The sequence below is a fragment of the Engraulis encrasicolus genome, chromosome 12 (assembly GCF_034702125.1).
Source record: "Engraulis encrasicolus isolate BLACKSEA-1 chromosome 12, IST_EnEncr_1.0, whole genome shotgun sequence".
Lineage (NCBI taxonomy): Eukaryota > Metazoa > Chordata > Actinopteri > Clupeiformes > Engraulidae > Engraulis > Engraulis encrasicolus.
The window spans coordinates 48272192-48292191 of NC_085868.1; the positions used below are offsets into that span (position 1 = coordinate 48272192).

The 20000-nt window shown below is 46.9% G+C and overlaps 1 protein-coding gene across 5 annotated transcripts in view; it reads left to right on the forward strand.

Annotated features, from left to right (window-relative positions):
• Nucleotides 1–20000, forward strand: part of LOC134459870 (mitogen-activated protein kinase kinase kinase kinase 4-like) — a 113059-nt gene that overhangs the window by 23562 nt on the left and 69497 nt on the right. For all 5 annotated transcript variants that reach the window (XM_063212349.1, XM_063212350.1, XM_063212351.1 and 2 more), the window contains exon 3: nucleotides 17827–17883. In XM_063212349.1, coding sequence (XP_063068419.1) covers nucleotides 17827–17883 — 57 coding nt within the window. The remainder of the gene's footprint in view (nucleotides 1–17826; nucleotides 17884–20000) is intronic.

The window sequence follows — 20000 nt, forward strand, 5'->3', positions numbered from 1 at the left end:
ACACAAAATCATTATCTTTTCTGGGAACCAAGTGAAGGTGGTAGGTGCTTGTTGTCAATGTGGACGCCTTAGCAATAAAGTGCTGGGGGAAACCGTGTGTTAACTCCAGGAGCGTGTTCAAAGAAAGATGTCTGACTCATCGCCTGGGTTAATACCTGCTAGTGATGCTTGGAGACCTCCTGTAAGAGTCTTCTTTAGCGTCATTGTTTTTGCTAAGCTCACCTATGGTGTTCCTCCATTAGGGTTGAGTGACCAGATAACAGATCCTACATTTTGTATTTTATTTAGTGTTTTGGATTTAGTAAAATGTCCATATACCGGTAATTCAGGCAGGAAAACCCACTTTGTACTTCATTCTGTCAAAACATTACTTATTTTTTTGTTAATATTGACTGAAAGATGTCGAATATCCTGATAAACAGAAGAAAAATGTTCCCCCTTTCAATCTCTGAAACTGAGTCCACCTTAAGCCTTGTATATTGACCTGTTCTCTGTAGAGTGCACTATTTATTGAGTCAACGTTTTTTATTCTGTGTCCTAGGTTTCATTTAGAGGGCCAGTAAGCTTCAGTGTACTAGGCCAGTGTTTCCCAACCTTTTTTGTCTCGCGTACCCCCTGAGCCACTTAGTTGTGCCATGAGTACCCCCTAATTCATGCTCTATATCGCTTTCTCTGTCCTGATGTGACTGCTCCATACATTTGTTATAATAATAAAAAAATTCCAAGTACCCCCTGCAGTGTACCCCTAGTGGTACACGTACCCCTGGTTGGGAAACACTGTACTAGGCTACTGGCTACTTGTCACATTTACATTGGTGTGCTAAATGTTGTTCTCGTGGCTAAACTTGGCCTCTTAAAAACCGTTCCAACACTTCCAACGGTTTGACCAGGGGTGAATTTCTCAAAACCAAAGTTGCTTACTACATTAGTCACTTTGTTGTTTTCAATGCATTTTCCCATTGGCAACTACCGAAGTTGCTAACAGGCTAACAACTTCTCTTTTGAGAAACTCACCCCAGAGTTGCCAGGGAAGCTTTGAGTGTGTGCAACTCAGTGGCTTCAGGGGGACCGCCGGTGCCTGTTAATTAGTTTTGTCTACCCATTGCTAGGTGAGCCTTTTGTTTTGCTTATTTTTCCCCCTTCTTTTCTCTGTTCTTCTGTTTACTCCCACAACCTTTTACACAGTTTTTCTTTTACCAGCTTTTCTCGTTCCTTTGCACCTTCCGTTTCTCACCCTTTTCTGTCACCATCTCTCTCTCTCTCTCTCTCTCTCTCTCTCTCTCTCTCTCTCTCTCTCTCTCTCTCTCTCTCTCTCTCTCTCTCTCTCTCTCTCTCTCTCTCTCTCTCTCTCTACATCTCTGCTCAAATGTCACCGTCCATCTTTCTCACCTCCCTGCTGAAGTGGCGTCTTGGCCCCCAGGGCTGATTTACTCACACACACACACACACACACACAGACACAGACACAGACACAGACACAGACACAGACACAGACACAGACACAGACACAGACACACACACACACACACACACACACACACACACACACACACACACACACACACACACCTTGCTCTTTCTCTTTGAAAGGGCCTTTGAAGCGGGCTGTCTCTAAGCAGACTAGAGGAGAGCAGAGGAGAGCAGGGAGGCCATCATGCCTGACTGACGATGCAGTAATTACTCTGTGACTCATGCGGTTAACGTCACACAAGTGAACATGTGAGCCGTGCCGACGTGTGTGTTGCTGCTGCTGCTGGTGTTGCACGTACACACACACACACACACACACACACACACACACACACACACACACACACACACACACACACACACACACACACACACACACACACACACACACACACACACACACACACACACACACACACACACACACACACACACGGGTTCACCAAAGACGTTATCAAGATATACGGACTACATCAGCTTAGGCCTCTACACAGCATACGCACGCGCACGCACACACACACACATGCGCGTATCGAAACGCAACCACATACTCACATGAATGGAAAATAAGACAGACACAGTCTCAGATCTCATGTACAGGACACATGTCGGTCACTCGTGAATGTTACACTTTCGACCTGTGCTGTATGGTTGTTTTTAGGGATGCACGATGTATCGGTATCGGCCGATATCGGCCAATATTCAACACATCGGACATCGGTCTGATGGGTAAAACTGGGCCGATGTTAACGACGATGTTTTTTTTTTATATGTTACGGTTCTAAAAGAATGGACTTGACGATGACTTTCACTGTTTGTCTTCTATTTTGTCTCTATTTTTTTATCTGATTATCACAGGGAGTTAAAAAGTGTTTTTGGAAATAAGACGACATTCAAAAATTCTGATTGTTTGCATCATTGTCATCTCTTTTTTTTTAAAAAAAGAAAGAAAAACATCGGTATCGGTTAATATCGGTCATCGGCCAAAACCGCAATATCACAATCGGATATCGGTATCGGCCGAAATTTTTGACATCGTGCATCCCTAGTTGTTTTCCATCCACCAACCAAAGCCATGCTTTCGCTTCCCTACCTCTATTCTATTCTATTGTTGGGTATCCTCTCCACCAACAGCACCTGGTTTTGGTTCTCCCTCCTCATGGAACAGTTTCATCTTTCAGCACACAAAGGGAGACGCTACATTCCTTCCTGCACAGTGCACAAATGTGTGTGCACCACTGTGTAGTGTAACATTGTGCGTGCGTACGTGTGTATGTGTGTGCACTGCTGTCTGTGTGTAGACATGTACCATGTGTGTTGTTCCGTGTGTATAATGATGGGGGTTGGGGGTACTGTCTTGGCTCTACTCCTCTTTTCCCCAGTCTGGAGGTGCATTGTAGTTCTGTGGAGAGGCCCACATCTGCTGTTGTTTAGGGAGGGTGGGGTGGGGAGTAGAGGGCTAGCTGTGTGAGGAGTGCCTCCCTGCCTCAGATAACCCTTCTGGGGTGGATCCTCTCTGGCTCTCTGCTCCTGCTGGAGGGTTTCTGCAGGCTCTCCATCATCCGAGTTCACTTTTGTGTTGGGACAGACAGAGCAGGCACAGGGCAGAGTAGAATAGGGGAGGATTGGGGAGGGGATTGGGGTCTGAGGAATATCCTCCAGACTAGGGGTGGGCGATATGGCAAAAATGTTGTATCACAATTTTTTAACATGAAATCACGATTTAGATTTTTTATCACGATCTTCCATCCAAAAAATAAAAGCAACAAAAAACAACTTTCATATACTTGCACTTTGTAATTTGCAGTCAATAAAATGTTAACACACTGATGATACTCTCATAAAGTGTACAATTGGAATACAATAATGTAAAGAATAAAGTGAAGACAACAACACAAGTGAGAAAACGTCACTCTGATGCTGATAATAAACATCCTCACTGCAAGACGATCTATACGATTTCTCCACTTTGGCATATTCGAGACGATCTTTTACTCAATATCACGATTCACGATTTAATATCGTCATATCGCCCACCCCTACTCCAGACCAGGGCTATCGGAATGCTGTTTTGAAATCTCTTGGAGGAGGAAAACAGGCCTTTAGAGCCAGTCTGTGGCTACAGTATATCACGAAAGTGAGTACACCCCTCACAGTTTTTGCAGATTTGCGAGTATATCTTTTCATAGGGAAGCATTACAGAAATGTCACTTTGACACAATGATTAGTGACCTTTTAACAACATATTTAACCGCTTAAATTTCTTGTTCACTCAGGAAAAAACCCCAAAATACAGCCATTAATGTTTGAACATGTAGTCACGAAAATGAGTACACCCCAGATTAAAATCCGGTAGAGAAGGGGCTGTGTTGTATCGAAAAAGATATACTCACAAATCTGCAAAAACTGTGAGGGGTGTACTCACTTTCGTGATATTCTGAATGTGTTCACACATCAATGTGTTTTTATGCCTCGTGCAGCTACATATGTGGACATAATACGAGCCAGGCTACTTCATCTCAGCACGAGATTTGAAAGTTGATGATATAATACTGCATTTGTTATTTTTGTTTCTAATACTGTATTCAATTTGTTTTTTGGGGAGTTTGCATTCAACTAAGGTCTGTTTGCCCTGCTAATTTTTCAGAACCTGAAAATACACACACACTTTTACTTCGGTAGATACTGCACGTCGGTCAGCTCTTTGCCTCCCTTTAATGTCACATTCCAGAGCTCAGCACGGATGAGCTATTGTCTTCATAAGTTTCCACATGTGCTTCTGCAAAGTTCTCACGTTGCGGCTTAGCATTGACGTAAGCCGCTGCGCTCTAGGCCAGTCTCCAGGTGAGGTAGTAGGTGGAGAGCGTGGCCCTGGGTGCATCCCAATATGTGACCTTGCCTCCTCCACTTGTGCTTGTCTCCTCGTCCCGCCTCCTGGCCCCTCCTCCGTGGAGAAAACGATAAAGTTTCCCAGCTGTCAGCCTCGCCACAACAACTTTTGAGGGACTGTTTTTCATTCACCATCCCAATTGCAAATGGGAAAAAGACTTTACAATTGAGCTTTTGCAAGATATTGAAATATAATGCTGTTGTCAGTGATGTCATCATGACGAGAAGCAAGTGGAGGAGGCAAGTGGAGGAGGCAAGGTCGCATATTAAGACGCACTCACAGATGAGGAAGGCTGTCTGTGCTGCTACCATTCAGGGGTGACTGTCGAAATAGGGCGGTAAAGTGGGACTTTGTCACCCAACATGTCGGGGGGGCCCCCACAGGGAGCCAGATTTTTATTTTTACATGTTAACCTCATATAGAAGAGTGAATTGGAGCTGGTTCTGTTGGTCCGGAACATGGTGCCTCTGACTGACACCATGCCCAGTTAATGGTTCTGATATGATGGACATGCTAACACCTCTGACACCATGTGTGAGGTGCTGCCTAGTTAATATTTCTGATACGATGGACATCTTAAAGGCCAACTTCCGATAAAACTCAGTTTTACTCACTCCTTTCGAAGATCGGACGGTCACCCCAAGTTAAACTCACTTGCAAGGCTCTCATAGCGGTGCGTCAACTCTCCTGGCTGTGTTTCCCGGTGTTTCCCAATTTACATAAATAATGCAGAGAAACGAGCGAATCACGAAAGCCTTTCTGTGTTTCGTCACGTCGAAAGAAGGCGTTGCCCACAAAGGTTTATATCGACCCATTTATCTAAAAACATGTCGAGTATTTTTTTTCTGCTTGTTTTCAAAACAATCAACGTCTGGTGGCCCGAAACATAGCTTAGCTTAGCTATCAGCTGGTTGCTACTCTCAGGTACACACACAGCACAAAGCCTCATACATAAAGCCAACTCACTCTGGTTGCTCCGTGCCTGCAGCAAGCCTAGGGGTCGCTGTCGAAAGAGCACAGCCCTGAATGGAGCCTGCACGCCTCCGCTGGCGCCCCTATAGTGCAGTACCACCCGGGGAAGTGGCGACTCTGTTTGCCATTACATTCTCTCCAAGAACTAGAGGACTGAGCCAATCAGAGACGCGTTTCTTCGAGAGCAGGAGGAGTGAGCCAATCAGAGACGCATTTCCACGAGAAACACGGAACACTCTCTCGTTTCTCCACAAGCCACCTTGCCAGCTTGCAAAAACGTCTTGAAACAAAGCAACCAGTGCGTTTTTTAAAACAGGACCAACGCGTAACACATTCAATAACATTGGGGAACACGGCAGTATTAATGAAATAACGTTGAGAGGCGATCTTTAAAATAATTTTTAAAGATTTTTTTCAGGTACGCAGAGTGCCTACCTTTTACCTTGATGTCGTCCTTTTTTTTTCCATGGACAATATTTAGTGTTTGGTGACCCAGAGTAGACCTCATGTTTGGGGTGAGCAGTGCTACATGCTTACTGAGCAGTGGGGCTTGACTGTGGCACTGCAGTAAATCAGTAAGGAGATGGAGATGGGGACGGGGCTTAGCAAACCCTCCCACCACCCAATAACTGACTGGAGCCTTGCAAATCATATAGGCAACAGGCAGAGCTGAAGCATGTGGGACTTATTACTACCGACCAGGGGTCTCTTGACAGCGTTGTTGCTAACTAAATTAACAACTTACTTGGTTGCTGTGCAATTTCCCATTGCAACCTACTGAGTTGCTAACCCTTGTTTCTCGAAAGCATTGTTGCTAACCACTTAGCAACTCAGTAGGCTGCCTATGGGAAATCGCATTGCAATCAAGTAAGTTGCTAACTTGGTTTAGCAACGACGCTATCGAGCAATGCACCCCTGGTTATGCATGCCCTCTACCCAACCACACACATCTATTCATAAACATATATGTGCGCACACATCTATGTCACCTCTCTCTCTCGCTCTCACCCACCCCCGCCCCCATGGTCCACCCCCATTCACCTCCCCTCTTTCATGCTCTCCCTCTCCCACTCTTCCTCTCACAGTTTCTCTCGCTCTCCCTCTCCACTCCATATCCCCATGGTCCTCCCCCATGCACCTCTCCACCTCTCCTCTTGTTGGGAAAGGAGGTCATTGGCATTCCTCCCCTGGTGCCTTATCAGATCCTGTGTTGAGAGAGAGAGAGAGAGAGAGAGAGGTGTCTGTGCTTGCGGGGGTTGGCTAGATCTAGCTCCAGCTCCACTGCCTTTTTACTTTGCTTTGCTTCCATCATTAAAACAAACTATGTTCAATGAACAGCAACAGCTTCTAGTGGAAAGACCATCTGTTGAGTGTTTTTGTGTGTGCATGCATGCGTGTGAGGGAGGGAGAGGGGTGCGTGTGTGTGTTTCTGCGTGCGTGCGTGCGCGCGTATTTAAACTCATACCTGTGAGATCTGGCTGAAATATGTGTGGGTGTGTGGATATGAGCCCACTTCTGAAGCAGCTGTGGATTCTGTTATGTGTGTTTGTTCATTCGGGCATGAGTCAAGCGTATCAGCCTGTTGCTGCTGCAGTGTAATGTACTGCACGGCTGTGTTATCGCCAAAGCAGAACTCCAAAATGTATTGGTCCGTACTGTGGTGGTAGTAGAAGAGTACTTTATGGCTAAGCCCCCGACATTTGGGCTTGCATGGCCACGGGGACCCCGGTTCGAGTCCGGTTGGGGTCGTTTCCCAGTCCTGCCCCATCTCTCCCAATAGTTTCCTGTCTACTCGCATACTGTCCCGTAGTAATAAAGGCCAAAAAGCCCCTAGAAAAAAATCTCTCTAAAAAAAAGAAGAGTACTTCATTTATTTATGCATGTATTCATTTCTTTGTTAAGCTCTAGTTTTGGATTTAATGAGTGGGAGTGCACTAAGGACTGTGCCCATTAGCCTACTTGACTAGGTAAAAAATATACACACACACGCATACATGCACCTCCCTCTCTCTCCCTCTCTCTCTCTCTCTCTCTCTCTCTCTCCCTCTCTCTCTCTCTCTCTCTCTCTCTCTCCCTCTCTCTCTCTCTCCCCCTCTCTCTCTCTCCTTCTCTCTCTCTCTCTCTCTCTCTCTCTCTCTCTCTCTCTCTCTGAGTAATCCCCCGTGGTTGCTCTTCCTCAGTTGTTGCTGGGTGGGTGGATGCATCAGAGGGAGTCCATTAGCCCCTGGCAGCAGAGTGCTGAGCCATCCATGAGCCCCACCAGCCAGCCTCCCAGCCTCCCAGCCGCCTTCACGTGACTTCACATGGGGTGGGGGATGGGAGTTATGGGGTGTTGCTTTGACTCTCTCTATCTATACTGTATGTCACCATCTCTCTATTTTGCTTAAACGCTGTCTCTTCTCTTTTCTCTTTTCTCTTTTCTCTTCTCTCTCTCTCTCTCTCTCTCTCTCTCTCTCTCTCTCTCTCTCTCTCTCTCTCTCTATCTATCTATCTATCTATCTATCTATCTATCTATCTATCTATCTATCTATCTATCTCTCTCTCTCTCTCTCTCTCTCTCTCTCTCTCTCTCTCTCTCTCTCTCTCTCTATCTCTCTCTCTCTCTCTCTCTCTCTCTCTCTCTCTCTCTCTCTCTCTCTCTCTCTCTCTCTCTCTCGCACACACACCCTGAGTGCAGATCATGTGTTGCAGTAAATGTAACAGGTTAAGCCTGGACTGCAGCATATCCAGGGGCAAGAGCAAGAGCTACATGCTAACTTTTTACATGTGAAGAAGTTCATGGCATACTCTTTGCACGCAGACATGCACACATGTAAAGGACACATTTAACAGCTGGGGAATAAGTCATGAACTCAGCTGAGTGACTTACTGGATTAGTCACTGTGAAATACCCCTCCTGTTGCCTATTGGGTCCAGTTGCATTGTTTCTTCCCATGTGCATGCGTGCCTGCGTGTGTGCATGTGAACGTGTGCGGTTTTTCTGTCTGTACCTGTGTGCATACGGTTCTGTGCGTGTGCATGTGCGTGTGCGTGTGCGCGTGCGTGTGCACGTGTGTGTGTGTGTGTGTGCGCCCGTGCGCCCGCGTGCGCGCGGTTCTGAGTGTGTGTGTGTCTCCATCTCTCACCCATCCATCCAATGAGGTGGCTGCTGAATCACAGTGCTGGGCTCTGCATAAAACCCTGCAGTCATCACATTCCTGCCTTTCACTGGCCCACGGCCCTCAAAGCTCTGCCTGGCCCCAGCATAGAATACATTAGCGTGCTGCGGAGCGCACACACAGGGTGCATCCCAATATGTGACCTTGCCTCCTCCACTTGCCTCCTCCACTTGCTTCTCGTCATGATGACATCACTGACAACAGCATTATATTTCAATATCTTGCAAAAGCTCAATTTTTAAGTCTTTTTCTCATTTGCAATTGGGATGGTGAATGAAAAACAGTCCCTCAAAAGTCGTTGTGGCGAGGCTGACAGCTGGGAAACTTTATCGTTTTCTCCACGGAGGAGGGGCCAGGAGGCGGGACGAGGAGACAAGCACAAGTGGAGGAGGCAAGGACACATATTGGGATGCACACACACTCTGGTAGCGCACACACACTCTGTTCAGGCGCACATGCGCACATGCACAAGCTCACACACATACACATACACACACTCACACTTTCCCGGCTCCCCTTGCCATCCAGTTTACCGCTGACCTGATCTTGCATTGCGATCTCGCATCTTAAATGCGCTCGTGGTGGAGTGTTACTCTGGCACTTGGGTACCACGAATTGGCAAGGGTGCACTGCCCATGGGTTGTGGTGGACCTGGGCTTTGAGTCCGGCCTGGCCTGGGTCATTTCCCAGCTCCATGTGGGCTGACACAATCGGTGTTTTGATGGAGTACATCAGTTAAAAAACATTCTTATCAGTTAATAAAAACAAAACTATTGTCTGTTACTATTCGATGAACAAATGAAATGAGTTTGGAAACATTCTTATCAGGTTTAGATAAAAAAAAGCTACTTTAGCGCTGCTTAAAAAAAGCAAATGCACTCGGGAGTCGGACAGGTTTAGAGAAGTCATTAGAGGTCTGCGAGGTCTTTGGTGCACATGTGAGTGACACAGCCCTTATTTATGACATGTCTAGTTTAGACAGGCTCTGTTGCACTCACCTGCTGCTGCGGCGGCTGCCACAGTAAAACAAAGCACAGCTGAGCAACGAGTATCAGGGTGTATGCAGGGTTTTAAAAAGTATTCAAAGGTGATAAATTAAAAAGCCAAAATTTAATGGCCTTAAAAGTAGTAAATTTGCTCAAAAGGTATTATTTTTTGAAAAACGAAGTAGGCCTATTAATTTTTTTAGTTGTACCATTTTGACAAAAAAAAAAGATTGATTCTGTATCTGAGTGCAGTCATGGGTACGTGGTTAAGGAATCAGGTTGCCAACCTGCCAGGTTGGTGAGGGGAGTAATTAACCAGTGCTCTCCCCCATCCTCCTCCATGACTGAGGTGCCCTTAGCATGGTACCACCCCGCCATACTGATCTCTTTCGGGCGTCTTTTTGTAAAAACACAAAAGTGTAATGTAATGTTAAGGAGGTAGAAATTACAAAAGATGTCTTGTTAATACTCGCATCGGAGTGTCTAAAGGTAATGAAAAAGGGTATTAAATGGTAGTAAATTTGACTTCAAGATTGGCGTATATACCCTGAGTAGAGTGCTGCTCAAACAATATTGATTAACAACTACTCTACAACTGCTTACTATTGGTCATAAGCTGCTATGCTGTAAAATCACTTGCAAAACCACCCACAAGATTTACATAAACAGACAGATAGACACATAAGTGACTCTTTTGTCTCTCGTCTGGTTTGTTTACCAGAGTGACCAGCAGCTGTCCTCAGAGCAGTTTTGACATTTGGCTCTTGTTTGGTTAGCACTGAGCCCGACTGCTGCAGCTGTTCTCAGGTCACCATGGTGAGGGGACGGGGTGAGAGCCAGTGAAGTGTGCAACAGTGCTGCAGTGGCTGCGTTGCCCCATGTGCTCAAAGGGTTAATCGTGTGTGCGGGCGTGTGGGCAGTGCGTTCACTGTGTATTTTTAATCGAGCTCTTTAACAGCCTGAGCAGACGCAGCAGAGCAGAGCAGAGGAGAGGAGTTGTGTTGAGTTTGATTGAATAGTGCAGGCAGGCAGGGCAGGCAGGCAGGGCAGGCAGGCAGGGCAGGCAGGCAGGCAGGCAGGCAGGCAGGCAGGCAGGCAAGCAGGCAGGCAGGCAGGCAGGCAGGCAGGCAGGCAGGCAGGCAGGCAGACAGCCTTGCTATGAACTGTGACCCACTGATCTGGATCCAGCCTCCTCCTCCTCCTCCTCCTCCTCCTCCTCCTCCTCCTCCTCCTCCTCCACTGCTCACTCGCCGCCCTGTCCCTGCTGCTTTGTTTTCTCTCTTTCTCTCTCTGCACTTTCCCTCCGCCCTTTCTCTCTTTTTTCCCCCTCCCTCTCATGCATTCTCTCTCAGTCATTCTTTCTCTCTTACTGTCATGTAACCCTCTCCCCATATGTGTCCATATTGTGTGCACAGCTTTTGTGCTGGTTGGTGCCTGTGTGCATGCAGCTCTCTATGTGCTTAGTCTTGGAAAGAGATTGTGGGGCATTGTTCAACTGGCTAGTTTTAAAAATGTACTTCTCAACGTTTGCTTCATACGCTGAGAATGGGTTTGTTAGGGAATACTGTACAAGTCGGTGCATCTTTTTCCCCTGTTGTTCCTCGGTGAACAGACACCAAACGCTCATGCAGTTGCAGGCTCTATCCTTGTGTCCGTCTCTCTCTCTCTCTCTCTCTCTCTCTCTCTCTCTCTCTCTCTCTCTCTCTCTCTCTCTCTCTCTCTCTCTCTCTCTCTCCCTCTCTCCCTCCATATGACTCCTCTGTCCTGGTATTTCCTTGGGGAAGTCCAGTGCTCTGGCTGTGATGTTATCGACTGCTGTTCCCCTTTGAGGCTTTAGGACAGTATGGACCCAAAGCTTCCTGAAGGTCCTCCTCTTCCTCCTCTCTCTTCCTCCTCCTCCTCCCCTCTTTTCCTTGTTCTCCTCCTCTTCACTCTCCCTCGTCCGTCGCCGTCCTCTTCCTCTCTCTGAAACTGTATTTGGTTCTATCCTCTTTCTCCTTTTAGCCTTTCCTTTTATACCAAACGGTCAACCACCTTTGTGGTCATTTCTGCCCCCGCTTGCTTTCATTGTGAGGTATTGTAAACACTATTTCGGTAGACAACAATGTGACGCATAACAGCAAGAGGCTGGCTTTATATTCCTGTAACGTAACTAGCCTACAAACCCCGTCTCGTCTCGTCTCTTACGCATGGCCTACATCGGGGCAGTCGCGCAACACAGCAGTCACCTGGGGATTGCAATGTGACACAATCAACATGGCGCTCGCTCTGTCTCTCCGTCTCTCTCAGGCTTGGCATAGGGGTTTTGTTTGCTTCCCCGTGGAGCCAATGGCCAACGCTTTTGGAGGATAAAAAACACACAATCCCTTGAGGCCCCAAAGAGTGGTGGTGTGGTGTGTGTGTTTTTCTGTTTCCCATCCTGTCTGGCTCTCGAATCAAGGCAGATTTTGGCTGGATTGGGCTGTTTTTTGGCAACCAGATCCTCACTTTGGAAAACAAAACGACGGACTAGTAGCTCCTCTCCTCCTGTTCTTCTCCTCTCCTATTCTCTCCCCTCTCCTTTCCTCTGTTCCTACTCTGTCTCTCCCTGCCTCTCTTCTCCTCTTCCTCTCCTCTACCGAGTGTTTCCCCAGGCCTATGTTCTACAGTCCCCTGTCTTTCTCCCTCGCATAGCCGGATTATGTGGTTGGTTTTAAAATACAAGCTCCCTATAAGAACGTCCTTATTGCAGAATAATAACGATAATAATAATTTAAAAAATCCCCCTGCGGGATTAAGTCTCCCCAACGCATCGAATCACGTGACCCACTGAGCTAATAGGCCAGCGCTGGCCGGTCGCGACCCTTCACTGGGTCTTAACTTGGAAATGAATGAACGCATGCATGCTTTAATACCTCATTCCTGTGGCTTTGGCTGCAAATGCAGTTTATCTGCCAGATGCCTTCACACTGAGGTCACTGTCGGAACCCCTCATATCAGATGGCTAGATAGGTAGGCTAGGCTAGGGTTCCAGTTCCATCGCCACGAGCGACTGTTCTATACATGATGTCATAATTCAGCTATGATGCCTGCCCACTTGGGGCTCACCGGTGTTGCGTCTCCGTTTAGAGTGTGTGGTGTACTGATTTTTTTAATGGCTTGATGGGTTGACTGAAGCTAAAAACAAATGCAGCAAAGTCGCACACACACACGCGCGCACACACGCGCACACACACACACACACACACACACACGCGCGCACACACGCACGCGCACACGCGCGCGCGCGCGCGCGCACACACACACGCGCGCACACACGCACGCACACACACACACACACACACACACACACACACACACACACACACACACACACACACCTTGCTGTCGTCCGTCATGCTGATATGTTTTGATGACTTAGGTTTCTGTAGTTCTGTTACTTTCAGTGCAAATGAACAATTAGGCTTAATTTATCGCTATAGTTTCTTTGTCCTTGTCTCCTTTCTTTCCTGGCATGACTTCTATTGTCTGACTTGTAGCGCCTTTTGAAGTTCCCTCAGAGTGGGGTCGTGCCTTGTCCCCCCTGCTGTAAATTGTCTCGAGTCATTGCCATCATCACCCATGACGCAATCATGTGTACACACACACACGCACACACACGTACACTTTCCTGGGAAAGTGGCCACAGTCCATGAATGAGATGGCCTGAAATTTAACCTGACATCCCAACCCCCGACTAAACCCCAACCCCACCCCTCCCTAAATCTCCCTCACTCCCTGTCCGAAGTCATTTAAACGGCAGCTTTGTCTGATCTGTCATCCGTTAAGCTTGTGTAAAAAAAAAACCTCTGTGGTCAGATAGATTAGCCTCCCTACACCATTCTCAAGGCCATTTCAGGCACGGGTGACGGTGCAGAACAGCAAGTTATTCACTCCGCTCAACTCTCATTTGTCTCAACTAGAGGGAAAAGCCGTTAAGTTTCAGCCTCACTGTAAACAAACCAGGGGTGATATGAGTTTCTCAAAAGAGAAGTTGTTAGCCTGTTAGCAACTTCGGTAGTTGCCAATGGGAAAATGCATTGAAAACAGCAAAGTAGCTACTGTAGTTAGCAACTTTGGTTTTGAGAAATTCACCCCAGGGCTTGACATTGGCAGCACCTGCCAACCAGCAAAATGCTGGCAAACCTTGCTGTAATGATTTGCTATGGCTGGTAATGATTTCAGTGTCACCAGCCAGGGCTGTGTTTCCCGACAGCATCGTTGGTAGCTAAGTTAGAAATGTGCTTGTTTGCAATGTAGCTTTCCAAAGGCAACTTACCAAGTTGCTAACTGGTTAGCAGCAACGCTTTTGAGAAATGGGGTCCAGTTTGGCAGGTAGTTTACTCTTAGTCATGAGTCATGACACTAGGGATGCAAATTATCGATTAATTCATTAATCATTAGTTGATAGTCTTATCGATCGACTTACGATTAATTGATAAGCGGTGTTTTCCCCCCGAAATCTCAATGTTTCTTGGAAAAAAACTACTAAATCTAAAATTTTTTATTAAAAATTGAGATAAAACTCCACATTTAAATTCATTCTATTTCAATTCTTTAATCCAAAGGTGATTTAAATATTCCCACTATTCACACCCCTCTTCACACACACTCTTCACATGCCCATTTCACCTGGGTCTCTTGTCAGTTGAATTGTCAATTAATTGCGATTAATGTTTTTTAATCGATTAATGCATTGATCGATTAAAGTCGATTAATCGATTAATCGTTTGCATCCCTACATGACACACAGTTGATTATGCTGTGGTGTTTGTGCATCATACACTTGGTTTGTATGAGTCTGGTTTAATTTGCAGTGTCTACAGTGACAATACAGGGCACTTAATTGTGTTTTTCTGAAGCCTGTAGCACTTTGACACAAAAACAGGTCACAGGTTAAATTTTTATATGTGTCTGCAGCGACAGTAAAAGGCATTCGGCTCTATTTTAGTGTGACCCATAGCACTGCCACACAATGCAAAAAGCTATTTCAGGGAAGAGCAGCCCGATCACAAATGTATTGTTGGGGAGGCTACTCATTCCTATAACCCTCTGCTCCCACCAAGCCTACTACTATTGGCAATTTTAGCGCAGACCCCTGCTGACATCGCTCTCATGCTGCTTTCGTGACCTGACTGTATGACCACATGTCTGTTGCGTTGACCTGCCCTCTCTTTCCTCTTACCCAACCCGTTCCCCCCCTCAGCGCGCACACACACACACACACGCACACACGCACACACGCACACACGCACACACGCACACACGCACACACACACACACACACACACACACACACACACACACACACACACACACACACACACACACACACACACACACACACACACACACACACACACACACACACACAAAAGCATGCTCGCACAAGCTCCCACTCTGGTTTCAGTCGTGACCTGGCGCTATGACCACATTTTAGTTCAGTTGACCTCGTCTCCCAAAAGCACGCCCGCATGCCTGCACGCCCGCTCTCTCCCCCCCTTGCTCTCTCCCTCCCTTGCTCTCTCCCTCCCTTGCTCTCTCCCTCCCTTGCTCTCTCCCTCCCTTGCTCTCTCCCTCACTCTTTCTCTCTACCTCCCTCTTGCTTTCTCTCTCTGACTCTCTCTCCCTCTCTCTCTGCTCTCTGCTCTCTGCTCTCTGTGCTGGTTTCATGACCTGACTTGCATGACCGCATTTCTGCCAGGTTGGTTCCCACTCTCCTCTCCTCAGCTGCAGCAGGCAGTGGCAGAGGCCACAACGTGTGCCGTCACGCTCGACTGTCACGCGCTTGACCCACATCGCACCAGCCCCGCCTAAAATAACACACATCCCCCGACACCTGATAAAAGACGGGAGAAGCGGCCGTCTATTTCCGTCTGTGTTTATGTAAGATGGGGCGGTGAGGGGGTGGAGTGGTGGAGGGGGGTACAGGAATGGGGCTCGGGGGGTGGAAGGGTGGATGGGGGAGACTGGTTATGGGGGTACTGGGTAGGGGTGGTACGGTTCACAAAATTCACGGTTCGGTTCATATCACGGTGTCAAGGTCACGGTTTTCGGTTCTCTATGGTTCTTTTTTTTAGTTCATGATAAATGGTGCACTTGGAATATTAATCAATATTTATATAACTGCAGTTACAAAGTGATGATTTTTTTGGGCAGTACATGAATTGCGGTTTGCCACGGATTGCACGGTTCGGTTCGGTATGTGTGTGAATTGTACGATTTCGGTTTTCGGGGCGGTTTGTGCCATCCCTAGTACTGGGATGGAGCTACAGGGGGAAAAGAGGTTAAAGAGAGTGGAGAGGCGGAGGAAGAGAATGGGAGGTAAAGAGAGAGAAAGGGGAGAGAGGGAAGGGTAAATACAGAGGAGCGTGAAAGGATGGAGGGAGGGACAGGGAGGTATAGAGAGAGGGCAGTGAGGAAATGGTACAAAAAAGGGAGAGGAGGAGAGAGAGATGAATGGAGGGAGTGAGAAAAAGGGGTAGAGAGAGAGAGAGAGAGAGGGAAAGGGGTGGAGGCAGGAAAAAGAGAAGTGATTAAAAAAAGAAGAAGTGCGAGGAGGGATAGAGGGAATGAGAGAGGGCAGTGGAGAGCGAGAGAGCGAGCGAGAGGGAGGGAGAGAGACCTTGTGGAGAGAAATGTGTGGGAATGTTTATGCAGGGGTGTGGAGGTCGGGTCCCCAGACAGCCCCTTGCTAGACTGCAGACGGGGAGTGGTGGTGATGGTGGTGGTGATGGTGGGAGTGGTGGTGATGGTGATGGTGCTGATGGTGGTGGTGGTGGAGTTAGGGACAGGGTGCGGTGAAGAGAGCTGAGACTGGGAGGGAGACGGGGGACAGGACTGGAGCCTTATGACTCTATCCAGCATGAGAATGCCTTGTCACATGATGACGGACACACACACACACACACACACACACATACACACATACACACATACACACACACACACACACACACACACACATACACACATACACACATACACACACACTACACACTACACACTACACACACAGTCTTTTTACTACTGTTGGCTTGATTGTGAGATGCTCAAGGGCATGAACACACACACGCACACGCACACACAAGCACTGTTAGCTGGGTTGTGAGACTCGGGGCATGACAACACGCTGTCTAGAATGGTAGCAGTGGGTGCTTCCCAATATGTGACCTTGCCTCCTCCACTTGCCTCCTCCACTTGCTTCTCGTCATGATGACATCACTGACAACAGCATTATATTTCAATATCTTGCAAAAGCTCAATTGTGAAGTCTTTTTCTCATTTGCAATTGGGATGGTGAATGAAAAACAGTCCCTCAAAAGTTGTTGTGGCTAGGCTGACAGCTGGGAAACTTTATCGTTTTCTCCACGGAGGAGGGGCCAGGAGGCGGAACGAGGAGACAAGCACAAGTGGAGGAGGCAAGGTCACATATTGGGATGCACCCAGTGTGTACAGTACATGCTTTCATTCTGCACGCATCTCATAGCATAGGCTACTGGAGTGCAACTGCGTCTGTCTGTCTGTATGAATGGAAGATGCAGATGTTTTGTATGTGGATCAGTAATTTTAACAAGCATGTGACGGATGATGTGACACGATTGTAAGTTGTACACCAGAGATGTTGTAGAGGGACCAGTAAGACCCGGTGAGAGTTTCGAAGGTTATTTCCGCATGGAGGAACCTCTTCAATCATGGTAGCGCAGAGAAAACACTGGGAAATGGCTTTTCATGCTGAAATTCCAAAGAACACTTGGACAGGGCAGGCTAGAGAGTCCCAAAGCATGGTGCCTGAATTCAGATGTGGGACATTGGGACAGTAAGTCCCTGTACAACATGTGGCAGTAGATGGTCATAGTAACTTTGAAATGAACTGTTGTAATGTCTGGCTTAAAATTTTAGCTCTTGCTCTCTCTCTCCTGCCATTTGTCCTCCCATAGTCAAATGAGTTTAGTTGTAGACAGCTGGACTTGCTTCTCAAATAAGTTACAAGTCCAGTCACACTACAAAAAGAAGTTAAGAAGTCCAGTCATGCTAAAAAAGGAAGTTGTAGTTGCCTACCACTAAGCTCTTTTGAGTAAGATGACTTGAATGAATGAGTATTCACAGAGACTTCCTTCCATAGCGTTTCCGGCACACACACACACCACATTTGTATGACTCACCAACATCCTAGAGACGCGTATAGTATGCATTAGCCTGCCCTAGACAATATTACTATGACCTTGCCTTCTCTTGGGCTGGGCCAGTGGGACACATACGAATGATGATGATGACTTGACCCCTCATTGTCTTCTTCTCTCTCTCTCTTCCTTCCCCCTCTCCCCTGCAGGGCCGACATGTCAAGACCGGTCAGCTCGCGGCCATCAAGGTCATGGACGTCACAGAGGTAAGTTTGGAGGATACACTCCTGACGCATCATCACTGCTTCTCTGCGGGGAAACTCGCTCCAGTAAAAAGACTCCGTCCTGTTGTGGGAATTCTGGTGACCTCTGAGTTGCTCCAGGGGGTCTGCATGGGTCTTTGGAGATGCAAACCGAGAAAAAAAAAGAGCATTCTGAATTGTCTGAGTTGAGTTGTGGCCATGATCGTAATATAAAGGTGGATGCACCTCTGACTCACCCACAGAGATTCTAGAACACTTCCTCCATTCTAGAATCTTTCTGTCACCACCATCCGGTTGTGGGGAAATCAACCCCAGTGAACCTCCGTCCTGCTAGGCCTAGTTGGTCTGCAAAAAAGTCATCAGCATAATGGCCGTGAGGAAACCCACCCCAGTGATCTTCCGTCTTCGTGGGGAGTTCTGGTGACCTTAGCTGCCCTATGAGGTTTGCATGGAGTTACAAATAGTAAAATGCAGTACCTCTGCAGAACATCATGAACTCTATTTGGAGTCAGTGGTAGCATAGAGAGTAGAGAGAGAGAGGTTCCATTGGCCCATTGTTTCCGGGTTCTATTATTGCAAGGGGGAGGGGGGGAAATCCCCCTTTAGGCAGACCTAGGCAGACCTAAGAACTGTTCTATTCAATGCTAGGAGCATTATGACACGCTCCTTTAGGCAGCCCGGAACCTGGTCATGTTAGGTGCCCATAGCAACCTATTACATTGGCATATCTCTATATACTTAAAGAATCTCTGGTAGTAGTTTCTGCCAAAGGTAGTTTCTGAATTGACTTCCTGACTTAAACTTTGACCTGAACTACTAATTCAATGGTAAATGTATTGCAAGAAGCAATACTCTAATCCTCCAAATGACCTGGCTCTACCTGGGCTCTACCCTGTCACCTGTCATACTGCTTACAGTTTTGTTATCTTATGGAACCAGCATGTTTGACACAGATCTAGTGCACGCCTGTTCTCATACGTTTTCCTTTTGAACTTGGTGAGATCACTCATGATATGTCTGCTGTAAAGATAAAAGCTCTGATACAGTCACGCACTGCAGATTACACATGAAGAGTTTGTGAGTGGTTTATCTATGGTCTTTCATCCTACACATGCAGACGGATAGATCCAGATTTGTGTATATGAGGGGATTGGTTGATTCCCCCTCAATATTTTACTCAAATAGTGTGCCTTAATTGCACCATGTTCACAGAGCTCAGGTGCTTGCACACTGATGGAAGTAGCTCATGATTTGACCTTGAATAACTCTTACGCAGTACATTATACTTATTCGTAAATGGGTATTGAAATAAATTACAAATCGGTCTTTTGACCGTGTTCCTTTATGACCAAGCACAATAAAAATACAGGGCCGATAAATCAAGACACTGAGCCTGAATACAGAGGTTGTTTTCAAGAATATATAATATAGTCAGATTCTCTCATTTCAGTTGAAGGTGTGAAAAGTTCAGGCTCAGGATTTTGTTTGACCATCAGTCCTGATAATAATGTCCAGAAGAGTAGGTTACATACTCTGACGTTATTATTAAGTCAGGTCAAGATTTATTTGAAGTATAGCTGCAGTAAAGAGTTTGGTATGACCATTCTTTATGGCCTTTGAGTGCAATGAGTTTGTCTTCAGGTTAAAAAAATGTAAAATGAAAGAACAGCTGTTTGCGCAGATACTGTTGCTGAAAGAAAAAAAAAATCAATTAGCAGGTTGGCTAGAGTTTGTTGGTGCCAGCTGTGCAGTGAGGGTGCGTGTTCCCTTCCCGTCATGGCTGTTGACTGTTGGCCATGAGCGAGCGAGCGCGCCAGTGTTTTGGCAACTGTAGGCAGGCCCTCTGATAATGAAAGCAAGACAGCAGCGCCAGGGCTCTGCAGAACAGATTTGAAAGTGGAAGATTTTCCCCTATGTACTGGAGGCTCATGTATGCGGACACTCAGCAAATGCATGCACACACACACACACTCTCTCTCTCTCTCTCTCTCTCTCTCTCTCTCTCTCTCTCTCTCTCTCTCTCTCTCTCTCTCTCCCTCTCTCTCTCTCTCTCTCTCTCTCTCTCTCTCTCTCTCTCTCTCTCTCTCTCTTTCACACACTCACTCACACTCACACACACG